The sequence below is a fragment of the Pelophylax lessonae genome (assembly GCF_965119305.1).
Source record: "Pelophylax lessonae genome assembly, chromosome: 2".
Lineage (NCBI taxonomy): Eukaryota > Metazoa > Chordata > Amphibia > Anura > Ranidae > Pelophylax > Pelophylax lessonae.
The window spans coordinates 701,546,115-701,571,378 of NC_138769.1; the positions used below are offsets into that span (position 1 = coordinate 701,546,115).

At 43.5% G+C, this 25,264-nt stretch overlaps 1 protein-coding gene across 2 annotated transcripts in view; it reads right to left on the reverse strand.

Moving 5' to 3' along the window:
- Positions 1-565: 565 nt before the first annotated feature.
- The window catches only part of MAP6 (microtubule associated protein 6), a 112,473-nt gene continuing 87,774 nt past the window's right edge, over positions 566-25,264 (reverse strand). For both annotated transcript variants that reach the window (XM_082246660.1, XM_082246661.1), the window contains exons 2-3: positions 17,534-17,747; positions 566-1,625 (exon numbers count right to left, since the gene is read on the reverse strand). In XM_082246660.1, the coding sequence (XP_082102786.1) occupies positions 1,425-1,625; positions 17,534-17,747 (415 nt within the window). In that variant the 3' untranslated portion in view covers positions 566-1,424. The remainder of the gene's footprint in view (positions 1,626-17,533; positions 17,748-25,264) is intronic.

Sequence of the window (25,264 nt, forward strand, 5' to 3'; positions counted from 1 at the left end):
CTCTCCGTACAACCTATTGGAAAATTTACTAGACCTCGCTGACAGTGATTCACAGTTTTTTGGTGTCATGAGTATACATAGAGATTGAACTTGAACTTGTAAAAAGGAAGTTCAGTTTACAGCAATGGCTTGATGTCCACTGGAGTGGAGGCCACTGAAGTGAGGAGAACCTCTCTCGGTGGAGACACAGACAGCAATAAAACCCATCAGAGGATCTAACCCTTCCCTACCTGATCTAAAACAGAAAAAATAGATTTAGCACCTGGATTATGGAATCTGAATAGGTCTTAACCTACTTTGGTCATTTTAGTAGCTCAACTGTGCTTCAATGGTGCCCAGTGGTGTAAGTTACACAGCAGCATAATGAAGCAATGCTGGAATTGAGACGAATGGGGTAGAACTTCATGTTTAAAGGTCTCCCACCATTTCTCCAGCCTGCATTAAAAAAAAAAAGTATTCATACCTTTCTTCAAAGGGTCTTCTGGTCGGTCCATTAATGGCAGGCTTTGGGTAGTCCATACTTCAGATACCTAAGACCTGTAAGCACTGTTCAGTGCAACACTACAGTATTAGCACAGGCCAGTGTGGTCACATGCCCCCGGGGTTGGTCCATGAAAGCCTAGGTTCAGAGGAAAGGGAGTAAATGGTACTGGCTGTCCAACCCAGAAGGAGAGCACCATCCACTGCAAGGGACAGCAGCTATTTATTTTTTAGTTTTGTGAAATAATTGGAGTTCTGCTTTAAACACTGCTGTGTAGCCTTCACCATGAAGATCCCTTTAGCTGTTAGTGATCAGTTGATACTCAAAAGGTGAGATTAGCATCACAACTGAGCTACTCTATGCATAGACCACAAGCATTTTTAGATGTAAAAACATGATTTAATGTTGGATAGATATTTTGATGTGTGTGTATATAGCTCTAGTACATATAAAATATCTGCATATGGGAATTGCTATTCCCTACATGGTCCCACACCAAACCCCCACTTCTTTTATCATATTAGACCCTCGTTCACCCCCCCCCCCCCCCCCCGGTCCTACTACATATACGCTATCAACTATCAACTTTCAACCACTGAGTACATGTTACACCAAGTTACCACACACGGGAGTTTAGGAACATGACGGGGAAGGCGAATCGTCACGTGGAACGATACATTCTGATTTGTAGCACCGTGAGCACATATAGAATTGACCATTCTCACATCTTGATCGTACGACAAATAAAACCTTTAGAACGGGTCAGTGTCGGAAAAAGTGCGGGCAACCGAGTGAAGACGGGGAGAAAGATAGAGAGAAAGAGAGAGAGGAACGAGAACTCTAGAATACAATCAAAGCATAAGCAATCTCCAACATATTCTGTGGCCTCGGTAAGAAAAATAAAACGGTAGTAGTAGTAGTAGTAGAAGTAAGTGCTATTAAATTACTCTTTTGCTTCGGCCAGCTTATTATTGATCTCTTTGCTCTTCTCCTTGTCATCCGGTTTAGCGGAGGGGGTGGTCTCGCCAACCTTCTTCTTGGAGGCTCGTCCCGGGGTCAGCTGCTTGTCTTTGGCCTTTTTCACAGGTTTATGGCTTGGGGGGGTCTTTTTTGGTTTGGAGGGCTGAACGCTCGGCTTCTCCACCTGGACAGACAGACAGTTGGACAGACCAGAGAAAACACAAAGGACACACATGGAGAGGTGGGAAATAGGTTTTAGAATTATGCTTTGAGAGGCACTTGACATTACTTTTTTGACAAAACAGTTTTTTTTTATGGGTTGGTTTGCATAAAAGGTTTTAGCACGATTATGAATAACTTATTTGTTCCCATGTTTCTCTTTCAAGAGCAGGTGCTTGGGTGGCTTTACCACCACTCATGTAGAAAATTGGAAAGCTCAGCACTAAATATCTGTATATAAGTTAAACCTCACTAAGCACAAATGTGAAAAACTACCGCAATGAATATCAGATGCACTGCTTGAAAAAGGACAAGGCATCCAAAACGCGTTGGCATGGTTACTGGATTGGTTGAGATTTAACTCATATGTGGATATAAAGAGCTGTACCTTCTTATTTTTTGCTTTAAATGTGTTCCAAAACAATATATGGGTTATTTTAAAGCAGAGGTCTCCAAACTTTCCAAGCAAAACACCAGTTTACTGTTCTTCAGACTTTGAGGGGCAGACTGTGGCCATGTCCATGTGGAATTGTGCCCCATGATTTGTATCAGTGAAAGGAATAGTGCCCCATGATTGGTATCAGTGGGAGGAATAGTGCCCCATGATTGGTATAAGTGGAAGGAATAGTGCCCTATGATTGGTATTAAGGGGAGGAATAGTGCCCCATCCTTTGTATCATTGGGAGGAATATTGCCCCATCATTGGTGTCAGTGGGAGGAATAGGGTCCCCATCCTTGGTATCATTGGGAGGAATAGTGCCCCATCATTGTTGTCAGTGGGAGGAATAGTGCCTCATTATTGGTATCAGTGGAATGAATAGTGCCCCATCATTGGTATCAGTGGAAGAAATAGGGGCCCATCACTGGTATCAGTGGGAGGAATAGTGCCCCGTCATTGGCATCAGTCAGAGGAATAGTGTCCCATCATTGGTGTAAGTGGGAGGAATAGTGTCCCCATCCTTGGTATCATTGGGTGGAATAGTGCCCCATCATTGTTGTCAGTGGGAGGAATAGTGCCTCATTATTGGTATCAGTGGGAGGAATAGTGCCCAATCATTGGTATCAGTGGAAGGAATAGAAGCCCATCATTGGCATCAGTGGGAGAAATAGTGCCCCATCATTGGTGTCAGTTGGAGGAATAGTGCCCCATCACTGGTGTCAGTGGGAGGAATAGTACCCCATCACTGGTATCAGTGGGAGGAATAGTGCCCCATCATTGGTTTCAGTGGAAGGAATAGTGCCCCATCATTGGTATCAGTGGAAGGACTAGGGGTCCAACACTGGTATCAGTGGGAAGCATAGTGCCCCATCATTGGCATCAGGGGGATGAATAGAGGCCCATCATTGGTGTCAGTGGGAGGAATAGTGCCCCACTGTTGGTGTCAGAGGGGGAAATCGTGCCTTGTATTAGTGGCAGGAATAATGCCTCAAGGGATGGATAAAGGCAAGCAAAGGGACATATCTGGTCACTGGGCCACAGTTTGGAGACCACTGATTTAAAATGTCATTGTCAAAAGAGAACTGAGGGCTTGTCAGAGTGGCTTCCTGAAAATAATGCTAGTTTCCTGACTGTGTCTGACTAAGTCTAGTAATTTTGAGTCATAGAGCCAGGCTGCCCTGACAGCAATAGAATGTCAGAGTTGTATCAGAATTCCTTATTCCTGCTGTAGAGCCAAAGCAGCATGATAGGCAATGCTCTATAATTAACAAAAGAAAGCGTTCAGAAATGGCAACCTTCATGATTCTCACATGAAAAGGTCCATTTAAAATGCATCTCCTGCAGCTACTTTTGTTTAGGATGGGAGAAGGGAGGGTAAGGAACTTTCTACTGCTGTACAGGACTGGATTGAAGGGATTACCTCTAATTTTCTGTCCCAGTGACAGCATTGTTTCCAGGATTTCCAGAGCAGAGCTATGGCCCTTTCATCAGTCTTAAAGATGTCAGAACCTTAGAACACTATAGAGTAGGGGAGAAGGCACTGTGGGACAGTGCTGGGACAAGATTATCCAGTGCCCAGGGCAAGTAGTGATGCCGCTGTCACTAATCTTGTCAGCCTTATAGTAGAAGGAACTAGCAGCACCCCCATCCCTACAATTCATGCTGCACCCAGGGCATCCGCCGTTTCTGCCCACCCCCTGTCCCAGGCCTGCTGTTGGAACTGGCGGGAGTGGAGGACTAGAGGATCGGGTAAGTAAATCTACTTTTCCATGCTCCCTAGACCCAAAGGAGCAGTTAACATTGCAGTGAAAGCGTAGCCCCACTGCAAGAAAGTATTTTCATGTTTCTTGGAGACGGGCTTTAACCATGTCAGACTGTAATGCGTATGGCCAATTCCTTTATATAGCGTCTAGCAGTGGCGGCTGGTGCATGATAATTTGGGGGAGGGGCGGCAAAATCAGCACCACCACCCCCGCGGGACAGCCAGCCAGCAGTCAAATCTATCAACCCCCCCCCCACCGGAAAGAACGGCTGCCCAGCCGGACAGCCAGCATCCTTACCTCCTCCTTCCCCGAGTGGCTGTGAGTCTCTTCCGGTGTCTGCTGTACATTTCCTCCCACTTTCTGGCCAATGGCCAGTAAAATCACTTCTCTTTTCAGCCAATCAGGAAAGGGGTCTCACGACCCACTTATTGATTGGCTGGGAGGAGAATCAGTGGCATAATAGCAAATATTAATTCGCTATAGTCATACAACTGGGTGGGCTCAGGGTGCAGTGCTCTGCGCGCCGAGCCCACCCTTTTTTGAAGCCTATTAGAGCCTCTGGCTCTAATCACATGCTTCAATTGGAATCCATGCGTCCGGCGCCCTGCATGTATATTAGGGGGCCGGACGCATGGATAGGAGCAGGCCCCCTCTGGAGTCTAGGTTCCCTTGAACCCACTGTGCTGTCTGATACAAAGGTATATTTGCCAAATATATTAAATGCCCAAAATTAGTCAGCCCAGGGATAGAAAATATAAAGGGATAGAAGGAAAGGCACCAAGTCAAGAAAACATGCATTTATTATCAGTTATCTTGGTAATATTTCTAGAAGTGCACTTCAGCAATATGACTAAAAACCATCCAGTCTGATAGCATTACCCACAAGGTTTCAGGGTTCATTAAGAATGTGCAGTTGTGAAACTGGAGCACACCCATCGAATATGCGATCTGCCAAAAACAGGATACAGGTGCCATTCGTTCAGACAAGACTGCGGACCAAACATGTGTCTGCCGGTGTTAAAGGGCAATTCCAGCAAAGCAAGGTAAATGAATCTATTGATGTAATAAATTCTTACCTATTTGTACTGAACTCCCAGATTCCTACACAAACACATGATTTGTGCAGTGCCTAACGGCCCCCCTCTATGAAGTCAACAGTTTTAGGGGGTTGATGATGGGACACATGTGCCAGGACTGATGATAAAGAGCTCTAAATCAAGACCATAGAAGTAGGTGTAATTCATCTCATTGTAGCTTGTAATTGGGTCACTGCCTCGGAAAGAATTACAGAGAGGGACCAGGCAACTAGCATTTTCAAAGGGGAGTCAGCAATAGCAGCACCTGTATTTATTACATATCTACAATATCCCTTTCTGCATATGTAGGGCACCCCTGTAGGAACCACTGGTTAATGCAGTCTCATTCCCCCACTTAGAGCACACACAGCCAGGTTACCAAGTATTCCATTGGCTTCAGAGAACAGTCTAGAGCAGGGATCCTCGAACTCTGGCCCTCCAGTTGTTGTGGAGCTACACATCCCACGAGGCATTGTAGAACTCTGACATTCACAGTCATGACCAGGCATGATGGGAATTGTAGTTTCTGAACAACTGGAGGGCCATAGTTTGAAGACCCCTGTTCTAGAGGGTTTCTTTTTGTTTTGTTTTTTTTTTTATTGGGAACGGTGAACTGGGATAGGGAGAGGACGCATGAAATACCCCAGAAAACTGTAGAATTTAAAACCTTGGGGACTCCTCACTTTCTGGCTGCACAGTACGAAAAGGAAAGCCCCAGGATCTCTGTGATGATAGTGACCAGTACTCCTTCCAGAGTTTAGCAGCTACACACAGTCACTAACTTCTTAGCAATAAGGCTAGTTAATTAATTAGGCACAGGATCATCAGTTGCCTCCTGCCAATATCCACCAGGCTCTTCCTAGTGAGGGAGATGAAGATTTACACCACCATAGGACAGCTGGACTCTTTCCCACCAAACTTCCTTCTGGTTCTCTCTAATGAGCATTCTCCAGATCCAAATTGACATGGATTTGCAAGTTGGCTTCCCAGCTAAGCTTAGCTGGAACCTCTGTGTTTTCCTGAAGACTTCCTCTTGGATCCTGCATTAGGGGCAGAGACCCTGCACAGAGGTCTCCTCCTGCAGGGCTGGACCCAGGAACACTGCACTTGCTGCCTAGGCCTCAGACTATTTATGGAAAGGAAACCCAAGCGCCATTTGAGTGTAGCACATCAAGCAATTTATTAACAAAGGTATACAGGTACTCACAATTAGATATGAGTTGAAGCAAGTATAGCACTGTGAAGCATATCCCCCTGTGTTAAGGGATGGGTCAGTATGGCAAGGATGTATCCGATGGTTGTCAGTACTTGAAATGGTCAGCGGTGAGTCCGCGTGGCTATCCGTGATGTGTACTTCCGGGTGCAGGGGGGTTGCCAAGGCGAAGCGTTTGAGGAGCATGCGCTACTTCTTCAGGCATCGCCTTGGCAGTCCCCCCTGCACCCGGAAGTACACATCACGGATAGCCACGCAGACTCACCGCTGACCATTGGAAGTACTGTTGTTGAAAATTTGATTGTGGACATTTCTTTAGTTAAATAGTCATAATGTCTCCCAGTGTCAGTTTTACCGGTAATCGCTATTCACAGCGAATATTGCTTTAACTGTCATTTGCGGAAAGACTTGTTAGTGAAAACCTTCCATTAAGATGAGATGGCACAATACTTGTAGCAAAGAGAGTGCATCGCACAGATGTATACCTGCCATTCGGGGCCCCGTACTGGTGAGATATGTTTGTGATATGGAAATCTTATCATTTTACCAAGATTAATGGATGGCATCTTTTAGTCATATTTGATCCGTATGACTGAAACACTGCTGCTATTGTTTATACAGATAAAGCCTCATCAACTGGAACAAATAGAATGGTCACTATTAAACATGGTTTATATGAATCATGTTTGATGAGATCCACTAACAGGTAATGGGTCCATGTTTATGGATTGACATGAATGAACAATGAAAAGCCATGTGCTTTGTTCCTTGTGGCAGTTGGGAGCCCCTTTGTTCAGTCGTGTCTATTCATGGGCATCTACTCCACAGTTCCATTGTACTTTTTGAATGTATACATGTTCTGTGATTGGTGGTTTTGAAGCCACTCCCTGTAACCCCCTTTTGTTAAATAAACCTGTTCTGCCCTGGATGGGACAGTCACTCACAGGGATGGCATTGAATTGACTACAGCAAGCATGTCTGTTCATTTCTTTGCTGCCGAGCGCTTGTATAACCTTATACAAAAGAGCGGTACATTTGTACTGTTCAGTACAAGCTATTAATGGCGTTTGGTCCGTATTAATCTTCAGTGCACTGATCGGGTTTCTATGCTCCAAGCCCTATTAATTTCCACGACAGTACTGACAGCCATCTGATACATCCTTTCCCACATGGGGAAATGCTTCACAGTGCTATACTTGCTTCAACTCATATCTCATTGTGAGTACCTGCATACCTTTGTTAATAAATTACTTGATGTGCTACACTCAGATGGTGCTTGTGTTTCCTCTCCAGTAACCCACAAGCCCCTTCTTGCTTGAACACTGAGCAGGCGTTTAAAGGAGCCAGCACAGGAACATTATCAAGGACTTACTTTGACGTTTTTTATATAACCTCCAATTGTAACTTCCATTTCCCCAATTACACCACAACATCCATGGGATGCAGCCTATTCCATGTTCTTTGCCCAGTATTATTCCCCATGTCTCAGACTATTTATGGGCTCTCTCACCACCTACTGGACACACCTCCCCAAGGATTGGCTAAAGTGCCATAAATATTCAGACTGCATGTCCCATCCTTCCTCCCACTTTGATTCTAGAATCGAAGACAGATGAAAGTAACAGAGCAGCAACCTGTAAATCACTGAGCAAACCTAAAGAATCAGCCCTGGCTCCACTCTTACAGTGGAGGTAACAAAATTTACCTAACAGCCTTCTCTATACTAGGAGGGTGCTACACATAAAAGAAAAGAGGAACAAATATTATGATGCAATATCCCTTGTGAGTGTGATGGCTTGGTTACTAAATAACCAAACAAATGCCAATAAAGTACTAAAGCAGGGTACTGTGATATTTTCAGGAAGCACCATGAAAGCCCCACCAGCCATAATCTGCCTGCATTGCATAGAGACGCATAGAGCCCAAAGGAATGACATTAATGTCTACAATAAGGGAAATAATGAAAACAGAAGGCTTAGTTTAAAATTGTTATTAGCATGTTGAGGGTAGGGGAAAGAAAAGCAAAAACAGATTAAACTTCAACTTTAAAACCTTACATAAAGCAGCATTGTAATTCCTAAGGTTTGGTTCACACTACTGTGTGCATGCAGAGCTGCTGTTCATCAGGGCCCCCCTCGAATATATCCAGACATTACTATCAATAAAAATACACTAAAATCATTATTAGCGGACACAAATATATCAGAGAACCGGTGTGAATTAGCCCTTTTTTAATTGTTTATATTTAAAGAAAAATTATATATTTTTTTTAAATATTAATAAAAAGTTTAAATTATTTTATATTACAATTTTAAAAAAATATTTACTACAATGTTTAATTATTCTTTTGTTTTGTTTTGCAGGACAGGGAAGCCGGCAGCGCCATGGGAGGGGGTGGGGCATCACAGTGACATTGGGGCACACAGGCAGGTGGGGGGATCAGAAGCAGGCAGAACAGGGAGGGGGATCAGTGCCAGGGAAGCAATTACAAGAACGATTCCCCTGTGTCTATGTCTCTCCCTGCAGCAGCTGAAAGCTGGCGGGAGGGGGGGGGGAACTGGCTTTCAGCTGCTGCAGAGAGCTGCGCAGGGCATCCTTCTGTAATTGCCCCTCCGCCTGACTGCACCGATTCCCCATGCAGTTTGGGCCCCCCTGTGTGCCCGGGCCCCCTACAGGATGACTGGTGGTCCCCCACTACCAGCGGCCCTGTGTGCATGTGCATTTTAGGCTCTTTCCTGTGCATCGCATGTAGGGCACTCTATTCGTCTCAATAGGCTGCCATGCACATGAGAATCGCGGAAAAGAAGTCCCTGACTCTTTTCCAAAAATGCACTGCACAGCATGGTTCTGCGGTACCATGTGGTTTGGCGTATGCAAAAACTGAAGTCAATAATTGAAGTGAAAATTCACCCAGTTTATCTTGTGAAGGTCCTCAGCTTCTTTAGTAAATCAGCCCCATTGCATTCAAAATGAAAACTTTGGGGAGTGCATAATTATAAAATATTACCACTTTTAGATGGCATATTCTCTGTAGGGGGGGGGCTCTCCTGTCTGGAGCACCCCCACAGTCTTTAATGCTTTATACATACCTTTTTTTTCAGGTGTCTTCATTCGGGTCCGGTGATGTTACAAGTCTTCTTCACGCTCTTCTTCCTCCGGACGTTGGCTGATCCTAAATGTCGAATCATTCTCCTGGGCCGAGTTGTAGCCTTGGTGTTCTGGGCTTATGGGACGTGAATTGAATGACTCTGGACTAGGGATCGACCAATTATCGGTAAAGACGATATATCGAGGGCCGATCTGCACTTTCCCCGATATATCGGAATCGGCCCCTGAGGTTACCGATATTGCCGATATTTCAGGAAAAGTGCTTGTACCGGAGTGATGCCTGCAGCTAGAGGCATCACCCCGGTATCGGCGTCCATAGCCGATGGTCGGCTGTCTTTTAATCACAACCGATGCGGCTGAGAAGCCGCTCGGCTCTCATTACAAGGAGCGGGAGGGGACGTCCCCCCCCCTGCCACCTTCCGCAGCTCGCCCAGGTCTCCCGTCCCACTGAAAGACCCAGGCATCCTACCTGCACGGCCGTCGAAGACCCGATCAAAGCCGCATTCGGCTCTGATCGGGTCTTCATGTAAAAACCCGGAAGTGATGACATGACATCACTTCCGGGTACTCGACGCCAAATTAAAAAAAATGACAGCATTCAAAACAGCCAAACTTGGCGTTTTGAATGCTTTTAAGTGCAGGGGAGGGGTTTGGGGTCTTTTAGACCCCCAGATCCCTCCACAAGAGTACCTGTCAAAGAAAAGATTTTTTTTTTAAATGTCCGAAAATATCGGCAGATACCGGCCGATACCGATATGCTATGACCAAAATAACGGTATTGGCAATGAAAAAATTATATCGGTTGATCACTACTCTGGAGACATTGCTCAACCTCGAACAGTAATAGTGCTACAGCGCTGGAGCAGTGGGAGTTTGGGGGACAGTGAAAGAGATCTAATGAGTATAGGAGACGGAGCTGACTTTTTTTTATTTTTACCCAATGCCGGGGCTGACCATTTGGATTTGTTTGCCCAAACTGGAGTTGGGCTTTATGCCTGTTCAGAACAGGGGTCACTTTATCCAAATATCCCGCACAAGGTCACCGATATTGGTAATGATGTGTAACTTAGCTCTGTCCTGTCCTATGATGTAAACATTTGATTTTATTTCCCCACGCTGCACTTAAGCAGCTAATAATAGTGGTGTGGCGGATTCTGCTGACAAGTCCCATTTACCCTCTTTAGACTTAATTACGCTTTCCTGGAATTTCAGCAGAACATTTTTTGGTATTTCTGTATCATTTATATTCATTGCTCATTTTTTTTCCTCAGAAATTAAATAAAGGCTTCTAATTGTATCACAGCAGCAATAATGCTGCACCTTAGGAGATTGCCGGCTATACATAGGCTAGAGGTCTTAACCCCCTCCTGCCACTTCTTGGCAGGCCTTTAAGTAGGACCTAACATGGATTTCCAGATCATGTGTTCACTGTGATTGGCTGTGGTCACCAGGGCCGCTGATAAGGCAGTACAACTGGTCCTGTTATACTGGGCTCAGGCCTCATCAGCTAAACAGGGGGGCCCAGGCAGCTTTATTGTTCATTTCTGCCTAAATGAATAAATTGATTTCACTAGACTACACACCCACTCCTATTTGCTTACCAGGGCATAGATTACAGGTACAGGAGCAGGGGAGGGACAGTTGTTTTATAGGAAATGACTGTATTTTTTAGGCAATGCGACTATATTAGTCTTTACCTTCAAGTGAAATCTGTACTTGCAAATAAGTGTTCAGAGAAACACATTCTTAAAGGTATATACAGTATGTGTGCATATATATATATATATATATATATATATATATATATATATATATATATATATACACAGTATGTCACATAAGTGAGTACACCCCTCACATTTTTGTAAATATTTTATTATATCTTTTCATGTGACAACACTGAAGAAATGACACTTTGCTACAATGTAAAGTACTGAGTGTACAGATTGTATAACAGTGTAAATTTGCTGTCCCCCTCAAAATTACTCAACACACAGCCATTAATGTCTAAACCGCTGGCAACAAAAGTGAATACACCCCTAACTAAAATGTTAAAATTGGGCCAAATTAACCATTTTCCTCCCCGGTGCCATGTGACTTGTTAGTGTTACAAGGTCTCAGGTGTGTTGAATTTGGTGTTATCGCTCTCACTGTCTCACTGCCTTGCTAAAGAAGCTTAGGATAAAGGTGATGGACTGGCCAAGCATGTCTCCAGACTTAAACCCTATTGAGCATCTGTGGGGCATCCTCAAATGGAAGTTGGAGGAGCGCAACGTCTCTAACATCCACCAGCTCTGTGATGTCATCATGGAAGAGTGGAAGAGGACTCCAATGGCAACCTGTGAAGCTCTGGTGAACTCCATGCCCAAGAGGGTTAAGGAAGAGCTGGAAAATAATGGTGGCCACACAAAATATTGTCACTTTGGGCCCAATTCAAACATTTTCGCTTAGGGGTGTACTCACTTTTGTTGCCAGCGGTTTAGACATTAATGGCTGTGTGTGGAGTTATTTTGAGGGGACAGCAAATTTACACTGTTATACAAGCTGTACACTCACTACTTTATATTGTAGCAAAGTGTAATTTCTTCAGTGTTGTCACATGAAAAGGTATAATAAAATATTTACAAAAATGTGAGGGGTGTACTCACTTTTGTGAGATATATATATATATATATATATATATATATATATATATATATATATATATATACAGTGCCTTGCGAAAGTATTCGGCCCCCTTGAACTTTTCGACCTTTTGCCACATTTCAGGCTTCAAACATAAAGATATAAAACTGTAATTTTTTGTGAAGAATCAACAACAAGTGGGACACAATCATGAAGTGGAAGGAAATTTATTGGATATTTCAAACTTTTTTAACAAATAAAAAGCTGAAAATTTGGGCGTGCAAAATTATTTAGCCCCCTTAAGTTAATACTTTGTAGCACCACCTTTTGCTGCGATTACAGCTGTAAGTCGCTTGGGGTATGTCTCTATCAGTTTTGCACATCGAGAGACTGAAATTTTTGCCCATTCCTCCTTGCAAAACAGCTCGAGCTCAGTGAGGTTGGATGGAGAGCGTTTGTGAACAGTAGTTTTCAGTTCTTTCCACAGATTCTCGATTGGATTCAGGTCTGGACTTTGACTTGGCCATTCTAACACCTGGATATTTTTATTTGTGAACCATTCCATTGTAGACTTTGCTTTATGTTTTGGATCATTGTCTTGTTGGAAGACAAATCTCCGTCCCAGTCTCAGGTCTTTTGCAGACTCCATCAGATTTTCTTCCAGAATGGTCCTGTATTTGGCTCCATCCATCTTCCCATCAATTTTAACTATCTTCCCTGTCCCTGCTGAAGAAAAGCAGGCCCAAACCATGATGCTGCCACCACCATGTTTGACAGTGGGGATGGTGTGTTCAGGGTGATGAGCTGTGTTGCTTTTACGCCAAACAAAACGTTTTGCATTGTTGCCAAAAAGTTCAATTTTGGTTTCATCTGACCAGAGCACCTTCTTCCACATGTTTGGTGTGTCTCCCAGGTGGCTTTTGGCAAACTTTAAACGACACTTTTTTTTGGATATCTTTAAGAAATTGCTTTCTTCTTGCCACTCTTCCATAAAGGCCAGATTTGTGCAGTATACGACTGATTGTTGTCCTATGGACAGAGTCTCCCACCTCAGCTGTACATCTCTGCAGTTCCTCCAGAGTGATCATGGGCCTCTTGGCTGCATCTCTGATCAGTCTTCTCCTTGTATGAGCTGAAAGTTCAGAGGGAAGGCCAGGTCTTCGTAGATTTGCAGTGGTCTGATACTCCTTCCATTTCAATATTATCGCTTGCACAGTGCTCCTTGGGATGTTTAAAGCTTATGAAATCTTTTTGTATCCAAATCCGGCTTTAAACTTCTCCACAACAGTCTCTCGTGCCTGCTTGGTGTGTTCCTTGTTCTTCATGATGCTCTCTGTGCTTTAAACGGACCTCTGAGACTATCACAGTGCAGGTGCATTTATACGGAGACTTGATTACACACAGGTGGATTCTATTTATCATCATTAGTCATTTAGGTCAACATTGGATCATTCAGAGATCCTCACTGAACTTCAGGAGAGAGTTTGCTGCACTGAAAGTAAAGGGGCTGAATAATTTTGCACGCCCAATTTTTCAGTTTTTTATTTGTTAACAAAGTTTGAAATATCCAATAAATTTCGTTCCACTTCATGATTGTGTCCAACTTGTTGTTGATTCTTCTCAAAAAATTACAGTTTTATATCTTTAAGTTTGAAGCCTGAAATGTGGCAAAAGGTCGCAAAGTTCAAGGTGGCCGAATACTTTCGCAAGCCACTGTATATATTATTTTAAAGGTATATATATATATATATATATATATATATATATATATATATATATATATATATATATATATACATATATACAAACACTACATTGTCAAAAGTATTGTAACGGCTGTCTTTACACATTGCTGTATCTGAGCCAATGAGAAGAGAGAGAGCAGAGAAAGACGCTGCTCTCCTGCACATTGCTGGATCAAGATCGGGCTCAGGGAAGTATAGGGTAGGCTGGGCGGGAGGGGCACACTGAAGGTTATTTACCTTAATATAGAGAATGCATTAAAGGATAAATTTACCTTTCGTAACATGTTACACCCATATTCAGGGTGTAACATGTTACGAATGGGCCGGCCGCCACATCTCCCTGATTCCCTGATCTGACAGCTAGCGGGGATCTTCTTCCCCCCCAGCTATGTCATCATTCACAGTCTCCTGTGAATGAAAAACGACGGTCTGGCAGCCTTTGCGGCTGTTGGCTTGTAATTTTCAATGAACTACCATGGCGCTGTGGAGCGACGTGGTTGTTCATTCTCTCTTCTTGTCAGATTGTATCTGCCTGCCCATACGGGCACACAGATACACTGACAGGTTTGCAGGAGACCTGCATGGCACCAGTGATCTGCTGATCACTGGTGCAATGCTGTAGAGGTTCCAGAAACAACAACTAAATAAATGCACATTTCTTTTTACCTGCAAAAAAAAAAAAAAAATGTACATTTATTATTTTTTGTTAAAGAGGTTGTAAACCCCGGAAGAAAAAAAAAAACATATGACTACGGTATAATGAGCTAGTTTGCATAGTATGCATCGCATACTAGCCCATTATGAAATACTTACCTTAGAACGAAGCCCTTCCAGCAGTGCCCGCTCACCGCTGAGACAGATTCTACTGGGTTCTGCGGGCTCCGGTTGGCCAGAGCCGCAATGACGTCACTCCCGCATATGGCACAGGCTCTGAAGGTTCAATGCAGTAAGCCGAACCTTCAGAGCGCATGCGCCGCTGATGCCATCAGCTGCATGCACTTTGAATATCTCCTACACGGTGCAAGTTTAGGAGATATTCCCAGTACCTACAGGTAAGCCTTATTATAGGCTTACCTGTAGGTACAAGTGGTGTAAAAAAGTTTACAACCACATTAAAAGGTGAACTTATCCTTTAAGGTAAAAAACCTTCAGCCTTTTAGAACCACTTTAATTGGAGGGGGAGGACATACTGCTGCTCTGACTCATTCAGCTGTGTGTTTATTCTGAACATTAACTATTCAACCGTTCAACACAGTTAAAAATAGACAGCCCAGAGATTCATCTGTTTTGCAGACGCAATAAATATTATTTATATGCAACATTTTACTTAGATAAAAAAAAATATATATTTTTTTATTTCAGGTTTTTTTAATCATAAGTACACATATGTACTCTGGATTTAAAAACAGGTTGTTCATAATAATTTTTCATTCTAATATATAATGAATCAGTGGTGGAATGGTGTGTATGTGTCACCTGGAATTCTCTTATACAGATGAGGTGCTTGAGATTAAGAATGATGCAGAGAAAAACTGTTTGTTTTCTCAGAATTTTAATAAGTTCTGAACTGGGTCCTGGAGCCCTGGGGCTTTGTAGAGCTTTGGGTGGGGTAAAACCTTTCCTAGGTTCACATTTTACAAGGTAAAACAACCTTAATATTAGTCTCAGTTGTCCACAGGCCACTGTCCTGCTCTCTATGCTGTGGAAACCTGCCCATTCTATCTAATTCATTAATCTCGCAGGAAAAAAAAAACATCTTCCTACAAGTTATATAGCTTTCTTCATTTTGAATAGAGTAAGGGAGGGTTATAACCCCCCGTAAGCTTTGTCATTTGTGTTCCATTGGAGAAAATAACCTTCACTTCCTGTTCCAAAGCCAAAACAGGAAGTGGGAAGGAATCCCTGGTAATTAAGGGAATCTCTTGGGGAAACACAGGGTCACCAGAACCAGTGTCCCCATTGGAAGATTTTTCTTCTATTACTTTTGTGGGGAAAACCAAAAATCTGGAAATTTCTTTTACTTTTACTTTCAATGAAAATGGTAAACAGGACAAATAGAGAGGGTAAATTTCCCTAATGGGGGCACAGACCGCAATAAAAACTGACAGATGTTCTAATCTCTCTCTACTCAATCAAAACTAAAAAAAAAAAAAGTTTTGCCCTTAGTTATACTTTAATGGTTGAGGAAGAGGATTATAGGGTTCAGAAGGTGGGGCTTCACCTTTCCCAAATACCTGTTAGAATTCTAGCTTAAAAAAGTAGGGAAGTACTTCCTATGTTTGTAATCTTCCTTATAATTTTTCCCATGGCCACATGTGCGCTTTTCTTCCACAGATGAGATGCTTCAAGAGTAGACGTCCAGTCCAGGCAGATGTTTTTAATAGAAAAATGTATTAAGAACTAAACAATCAGTAAATTAACTTAAAGAGGAGTTCCAGCTTGGGGGGAAAAAAATTAAAAGTCAGCAGTTACAAATACTGTAACTGCTGACTTTTAATATAAGGACCTGGGAGCGCACAATGCCGACACCCCAAGCTGATCCTTGTGTGAAGCCTTGTGTGAGTCGCGCTGCTCTTTCTGAATGGTCCCACTGACTTCTGGGACCTGTGAGTCTCCCAGAAGGCAGCGGGGGGGAGGGTTGGAGGGGCCAATAGGTTTCATAGATCACCGCACAATGATGTGGCGTTCGCACATGGAAGTGGAAGCCTATTCCGGGTTTTGACAGGTATCCGCTCCCCCCAGAAAGGTGCCAAATGTGGCAGCGGAAGGGGGGGGGGAGAAAGCAAGCAAGCGGAGCTTCCCCTTTTGGGTGAACCTTGCTTTAGGGTGAAGGAATGTGACCCTCATATCCAGGATATGACTGGGCCAGGGGGAAGGGGGGCAATTCCCCCCAGGCAGCTTTGATGCCCCATAAAAAGGCTGCACTGCTTCTGCCAAAGACATGCCTAAATGATTCCTGGTGAAGAGAAGTAAAAAGTCCCTGCTACTGACCTACTTAGTGTGGGTTGAAGAGAAGGACAGAGCGCATGCCTCACCCCTCAGCATGGATGGTGTAAACTATGCCTGAGCAGAGGCCAGTTCCATTCCCTACTGGAGACTCTCCTCCCCAGCCAGCCCCAATCAAGCTGTCCCAGCTCCCCCCCAACCTCCCCCTGCTGGCCAGGTTGGGAACCCAAATTCGGCCAGTACGTAGAGAGTACTTGGAGCGGAGCTTCAGCCTGGAATGGGGGTCAGGAGGAGGCTGGGAAGAGGGAGAGTGGGAGGGGGGCCCGAGTCACTGCACCATGAGCCTCTGGTTTGTACTTGCCCCCTGGGCAGAAAGTTGCCAATCAGCCACTGCTCATATCCATTTACTGTCATTCGTTTACTTAAATTGTATCTATAGTGTTCAAATATGGGATTTCCCTTGGGTGCCACCCTATTTAATGGTGCTATTTTTCCAGTTGGCCAGAGTCATGCAAGGGAAGACAACTCGCATAAAAATAGGAACTGTAGAAGCTTGTGTTGTGTAAAGATTGAATAAACATTGAGGAACTCCAACCTTGGGTGGGTGGGTTTATCTGTTCATTCTGTGAGCAATCAGTAGTTTGCATCTAATAGCAGGCTTATCAACTTGTAGCATTGACATCGTGAAACAGAATAGTTTCAGCCTCTCATGCCTTGGACCCTAAAAACTAGTCTGAGTTCCAACTTAGTCCTTTCTCTTCCAACCATTCACATGTCGCCAGCAGAGACCTTCAGGAGAAGCAGACTACCATGATAACTGAAAGCAAACTTCTCTCTTGTTCCAACACAACCCACAACCCATTGGTACCACCACCCTTCTCTTCCCTACAGTGAGCAGCTACCAGTGAGGAGATGGCTATAAAATGTGTAAAGACACTAGATGTAAGAAACATCTCACCTTTGTTGTTTCCTTGCAGGGCTCACTGTAAAGACTTCGTATTCTCCTACGCTCCATCAACTTGTTGTCACCGGTTACGTGCTTATTGCACTCCCCCTTGAACGTGGCATTGTAACTGGTTTCCAGGGCTGCCCTCGCCTCTGGAGGCTTGTACTGGGTCTTGGCCTTGATTGCTTTCACGGGCTTCACGTCTGTCCAGGCTCTGAACTCATTTCTGATAAGAGAAGACAAGATTGATTTCAGACTAATTACAGTATGTTGCTAACACTGCACATAAATATCTCTGAGTACGACCCAGAGCCTGCTAAGAAAAGAGAGTAAGTGTAGAGATTTTTATGTAGAGCATGGGTGTCCAACCTTTTGGCCTCTCTGGGCCACATTGAGTGTAGAGAAATTTTCTTGGGCCGCATATAAAATATATGCTATAGTTAAGGTATGTAATAAAATGCCGCCACGGCCCCCCGCACTAATTTAACACAACTAGAGGATGATCAAATGAAATGGAATCAGTATACAGAGGTTTACTTCTTCTGAGAGACAATAATGGAACACTCTAACCACATGACCATTTTAGTGGTAGGAGTCAGAAGCACTGCACATGCTCGCCTCCCCCCCCCCCCTCCCCTCAGCCTCTGCCTACCGTTAGTTGGAAGCTGCTGTGGCCGTGCCCCCGACCCGACTTCCTTCCTCCCAAGCAAAAAAAAATTGTCAGGGGGCAGTGGGCCGCATTGCCTGTGGTTCTGGGCCGCATGCGGCCCTCGGGCCACAGGTTGGACATGCCTGATGTAGAGCTTTTTGGTCATTTTATTTTAGGTTCTTAAGTGGCATTTTGCCCTTGCTTTTGCCTTGTGCTTATACAGTGAGAGTACATCTATACCGTATGTAAATATACCGTAATTACATTTAAATATCAATGAGTTTAGGCGCTTCCAGTGAAGGATAACGTTAATAAATAAATAAAAAAAAAACTTTTAGAAGGAGGATATCTTCATAAAGTAAGGGAATACCCCCTTAGAAGTGTCAAACAGGTGTCCCTGATGGAAGATTTCTTGTTTATTTCTGTTCTGTTGACAATGGTAAAATATTGGATTTCCCATTGTTTTCTGTCTTTGTGACAATGATCATCACCAGGAAAAATAGAGAAGGGGGAATTTACCTAGCAGATGCATAGATAGCATAAAAACTTGACATGGGTTCTAATCTTTCTCTACTTTATCCCAAAATTGAAAAATGTGGACTCTAGATACACTTCAGCTGCCTTGTAGGCTTTCATTTAATAAAGTCCTGCTTATCTCCACCAGGGTTTACTTTGTGGAAGAATGGTTTACAACGTGGTACCAGTTGATCCTATAGAAATATGTCATTTTGGAAAAGTGATACTTGCCTCCTGGCGTATGAAATGTATCGATTTTTTTGTAAGGCTTAGATAGAGAGGATCCATAAGCACTTCACAGATGAACAAGAGAGGAAATTAGAGGGTCCAGTAGACCTAAACTTACCATTTACATCAGGGGTGGCAAACTCAATTTAATCGAGGGCCGAATGAGCAATATTATTGCCCTCAAAAGGGCCGGTTGTATCTGTAAGACTAGATGTTCAGAGCATCCCCTACCCTTACATAAGATGTCAGGAGCAGAGATGTATAGTAACTAAGTAGAACTACTTTACTACTGTACTTAAGTACTGAAAGGCGGTATCTGTACTTTCCTAGAGTAGAATTTTTTTCTCCTACTTCCACTTTTACTTCACTACATTTTTTCAATGATTTCAATACTTCTACTCCGATATTTTTTTTTGTGCTGCATAGTTACTCGTTACAATTATAAAAATTACCACTGCCAGAACAGTAGATGGCAGGTTTCATGAAGCTCAAAACATGTGTATTATCAGCGCATACGAAAATAAATGCTACTGTATGTATAAATAAAAGCTGCATTTGAAATAATAAAAAACAATATGATGTTCAAACTTTTGACTTCTTTCTTTAATAAATACATAACACAGTACTTATACTTTTACTTTCAGTACTTGAGTAGCATTTTTTTTTCAAAACTACTTGTACTTTTACTTTCAGTACTTGAGTAGCAACATTTTTAAAAAAACTACTTGCAATACTTAAGTACAAAAAAATGTTGAATACTTTAGTACTTCTACTCAAGTCACTTTTTGATCGAGCACTTTTACTCAAGTATGGGTTTCGAGTACTTTATACAACTCTGGTCAGGAGCCTCCATCAGAAGTTGAGTCCTCAACCCTCCCTTACATTACAGTGCACCATCCTTGACATGTGCTGCTGCTGGGAGGAAGCTGGAGGCATTGCTGGAAAGTAGAAAGCAAAGGGACTGGAGGAGGGCTGGAGGGCCACATGAAATGGCCCGGAGGGCCGGATTTGGCCCGCGGGCCTTGTGTTTGACACATGTGATTTACATAGTGAGTTTCAGTAAATTTCAGCCACTTTATTACCATTGGGAAATATGATCTCATGTAAACTCCAGAAACTATGTAATTCACTGCTTAAAAGTTCAACTGACCGCAAACATTTGTAAATAGGAAAAGAAACCAAGCAATGCCTTCAAAAACAATTTCATTTTTCTACCTGGTTATGATAGGGGCAATTTTTTATTCACAATTTTATGTCTTACAATTGCCTTGCGATTTAAAAAAACTTGGATTTAAAAGTCTGATTTCTCTATCAAATAGCAATGTGTTTGGCCAGCTTCAGAATTTTATTCTTAACCAAGGAAAATACAATTGTTCGACATGCCTTGGGTCAACAGATGCTATAAAAATAAAGCCGGCTTTACATTGGACAAATCATAAACCTGAAGAAGTTTGCTCAGTGGGTGGTCCTGTTAGCCCAGTGTGGACAGTGCCCCCCCCCCCCCCCACACCAAGAAACGGTGTCAGCAAGGTGAAAAAAAAACATGTTTGAATAGAATGGGGTGAGGGATGGAAACTAAAAATTTGCCTAAAGCTGAGTTTTAAAGAAGGAAAATAACAGTACCAGAATACTTTCCAGTTAAAAACAAAACAAAATAACATGAAATCTCATTGGGCATATAGCTCAAAGCTTGATAAATCAAATATAACAAATAGATCAATGAGATATTCTACAGGTTGAGCCAAAGTGATTAACGTAGACATAAACAGCTATGTAGCGGGCATGAAGCTGGGCAAGAGACAACCATGCTAAAAAAGCTTAGGTTGCAACAGATGTTGCAAATCTAACACAACAACAAGTGAGAACAGGAACACAAAACAAGATGGGCATTGTACAGTACATAATCAAGGTCTCTCCCAAGCAAATATTTCACAGCAGACAGGTGCAACCCAAGCTCTTTTGCAGCAGCACAATCGACAAGGTTGGGGCCTAGAAACTCAGTGGTCAACCACAGAAATCAGTAGATGGGACCCTGGTACAAACAGTATGTGGAAGTCTTATTAGAAGTGTTCTACATGGAAGAGTTGTAATCAAAAAGCTCTGGAGTCAAAATGTAAAAAATGTTACATTCCATTTTCTAACAAATTCAGTATTACAGCCAAAATTTGACTGGTTCGTTGATAGATCTGCAAGAAACAGTGAAGAGTAGTGAACAATACATGGAGGTTTGATGCTGCATATCTGCATATGGAGTTAGATATTTGGTCACAGATGATACCCCTAACTACTGAGAGGCAGGCAATTTCTTATTCATCTTTCAATGCCATCAGGGAGACATCTGGTTGGTCCCGACCTCATTCTGTAGCATTACGATTAACCCCAAGCACATGTCGAAAATTATAAAGAACTATCTAAAGCGAACATAGGAATAATAAATCCAAAAAAAAGATTGCTCTTTGCACATTCCTGATCTCAACATTAAAGCGGAGTTCCGGGCACAAAATCGACCTAATCGATTTTGTGCCCATCCGCTTGCTTTGCTTCACCTGAAAAGGAATTGGATAGTTAGGATTATTTTTTTTTTTTACTTACCTCGTAATTGTAGAAAGAAATACTCACCTTTCGTCACTTCCTCCCTCTGTGGCCGCGGCCCGCGCCGTCACTTCCGGTTTGCAATGATTCCTGGGAGCTGAACGTCATCGCTCCCAGGAATCAATGCGACGGCACCGGCCCCGCTCGTCACTTCCGGTGCGACGCCGCATTCCCTGCTAAACAGCTGCACCGGAAGTGACGAGAGGGGCCGGTGCAGGCGCATTCTGGGAGAAGAAGACGCGGAAGAGGACGCAGAAGAGGATCGCGCTGGCTTCAGCTGCCCACAACAGAGATGGCAACGCTGTGGAAGAAATTTTATAAGTGAGTATTTCTTCTTGCAGGTAAGTGCGAACCGGGACAGATCAGAGGCTAGCCATTGTGGAATGTACTAGCCCTGACTGTCCCGGGGGTATGTTCATTGAAAAAATGTTTCTGTGCCCGGAACTCCGCTTTAAACCATTTAGGGATTAATTGCAGAGACAGAATGACGTAAGACTACCAAAACCTATGGGGGAACAGTGGCAAGTTCTCCAAGATCAAAAACAGCTCAAAACGACCTACCACACAAGTACCTTCAGAAACTGCACACAAGTGTACCCAAGAGAATTGCTGCTGTGTTACAGACAAGGAGTGGTCCCAGCAAGTATTGATTTCCTTTATTCTATTTTATCTCTTCAGCTCTTTCTAGGAAGTTTATTGATTAATGAAAAAAAAAAAAAACTATTCATGATATTATTCTTGGAAGCATTCTTGATTTACACCCTTTATTTCCACCACTATCTAAGAATTATGCTTGGCACTGTATGTCCTAAAGGACAATTGCATCTTTTAAAATAAGTATTGTAATGAGCCTCGCACACCTATCAATTCAGCAATATAAAGTATAAAGTCTGTATTTTTTTTCTATGTAGCACCGTACAGGTAGGTGATAGGTAAATGTATAGTGGGCCTTGTCTGCTTAACAGCAGGGCTGTGATTTATATTCCTAGGGTGTCAGGGCTTCCAGATGTGCCTGCTGAGGGGAGAAGTATCCCCACTGGCTCCTGTGAGAGGCTTCTCATAGGGCAGTGGAGGAAGCCCAATCAGGGGACACATCCCAGCTTGTAACTACCCCAGAAGGCAGATTATGCTGCTAAGGATTCTGGGAGTGGGTATAAGTTTGGGGGGAAGTGCGTGGCACGGTGTCTTTGGCTGGAGCAGAGTCCCAGGAAGGAGAGTGCGTCTGTCTCTCCTCCTGTCTGAGGAAGGTGGATATCTCGGGGTGTCGCCTGAGATTCCAGAGAGTGCTGAGTTGAGCTGAGGGGGATCCGGTGTGACGAGAACCTGTGGAGAGAGAGAGGCGTCCAGTCCCAGGAAAGCCCACACAGGTTGTAAGTACTGCGAATTGCCCCTGGGGGTCTGCCAGAGTCAGAGGAGACCACTCCGGAAGAGGTTCTGGGATCCAGTGCCAGCTAGCTGAAAGTGGGGTGACTAGGTTGAGGACCCTGAAGGTACAGAGGGGGGTGTTTAGACAGTGAACCCCAAAGAGTTCAAGGTTAAAGGGGGCGCCTGCTATTGGGCCCTGAATTGTAAAGAGTGTGCCAGTTGAGATTTACAGCTTTACAGGATTCAATATCTTACTACCTCAAGCCAGATGGAAGTAGTCAGTGACTTGTTGCAGTATAACAGTGTCAGTAATTCTGCAATTCACAGTCCTGGATCTTCTGGACTACAAGTCGAGGATTCAGCACTTCTATTAAATTGCGGAGTGTTCTCAGAGTTAGTGAGCGTTGGCTGGCACTGGCTGGCATCAAGTAAGCTCCAACGGGCATTTTCAGGAACAAAGTCCCAAGTGTACATACTTGAAGCCTAAAGGAGTATCCCACTCATTCCCTTCTCCCATCCCCTTTATCTACAATTAAACAACCAAACAAAGATGCCGGAGTGTCTCATGTCTCAGTTCTCACACCCAGGGCCGCAGCTCATATGGGCTGGAAAGGTAACCGGTAACAATGGTAGACCCACATCAGGCCACAGGCCTGGAAAACCTGCTACATCTATATAAACTAAGATTTTGACTTTGTTAGCCCAACCTAACTCTGTCGCTAAAATCAACCAAAAAGGTGGCCACTTTTATCATCCCTAATTTACCTTCTAGGCTCCTGTGGAGGAACGAGAACACAAGAGTTACTATCCTGTGCGCTATAAGTCCCAGCTTTCAATGCACCTGATTAAACTCAACCAACCATTTGATGGGCAGGATGAGATGAATGGATAACATTTGAACATTAACAAAATCTTGCTTTCTTATTGGCTATTGTCAGCGAGTGTGTAATGCCAGAGACGAGTGTATTGCTCTTCGGTTCATAACTGCTGATGCAGAATGGTGAGTGGGTGAATGTTTCTAAATCCCAGCATATCCACCAACTGGCTAACAGATGAAGAGGGCAAACTAAAAGAAGCTGCTGAGAGTGAATCTTCTTGGATAATAGGACTCGTAGAGCACAGGAGAGCACTTTTTGTGTATTTGTGCTCTCATGGGAGCCTGGGTGATAATGATTTAATCGACCATTATTTTGGTTGATTTTAGTGTACTGCTATTAGTACGATTTTGCAGTACAGGCGGTCCACGGGTTACAAACATTCGACTTACAAAGGACCTTTACTTACAATCGGAGGGGGACAACAGGAAGTGAGAAGAAATCTACCCCTAGGAAGGGAAATTCACTCCTGTAAGGGTTCTCATGGGAAAAAGATGCCTCCACTGAAGCTTTATCACCAATCCTGTTTTAAATTCAGTTGTCATGGGGACAGAAAGTGAGGGGAAATCTTCTGAACACTGGCACAGACAGCAAAAGAAATGGTACAGGGGTGTAAACCCTTCCCTATGCTATCCAAAAAAACTTAAAAATTATTATTTTGGCTGGAGCTATACTTAAAAAATGTACCTGTTCCGACTTACAAGCAAATTCGACTTAAGAACAAACCTACAGTCCCTATCTTGGTTGTACCCCGGGGACCGCCTATAAACACTTATCTAAAGCTACATTGCAAATGTCCTATGCCCACCCAAAGAAGGGGTTGAAGCTCCAGTAACTTCAACCCCTTTCCGCCACCTGCAGGCTGCCCTTTAATGGGTATTATTAAAGCCAGGAGGAGGTGGCGTGACGATCACGTGATTGCTGTGACTGGCTTTCACAGTGACCACATGGTTAGAAACCAGTCCCGCTGGCTCCAAAAACTAACAGAGACCAAAAGCACCCATCTCTTTTGTTGGAACAGTTGAAGCTTGCTTCCTCTAGACCAGAACAGGACATCATTCGCAACCAGCATCTTACAGGAGGGGAGATCTTTTCAGCCCTCAAATCCCTAGACCCAAAGGCCTGGGAGAAAGATAGATCCCACAGGTGCATCCTCACCAGGCAGAAGCCCAGGAGGGAAGATCCTGTGCCAAAAGGTGTCTCAAAGATTTAAGGGCCCATTCATACTATCCCATTGTGGTAACATGCCTGTTACCCCAATGCACGTTACATGCATTGATATGAATCTGTTTTATTCATTCTGAATGAAACCCAAAGCACCTTGCTGACAGACATGGCTCTGCCGAAAACGCTACATGGGCAATTTTTGGACCATTGCATTCAAATGAATTGTCTGCCTTAATACAACATGCATTAATGTGGGACACAATTGCAATTGGGCCCTAATACCTTCACAGCCAGTTCACCAGGCCCCCAAGCCTCTTAACCACTTAAGCCCCGGAAGATTTTACCCCCTTC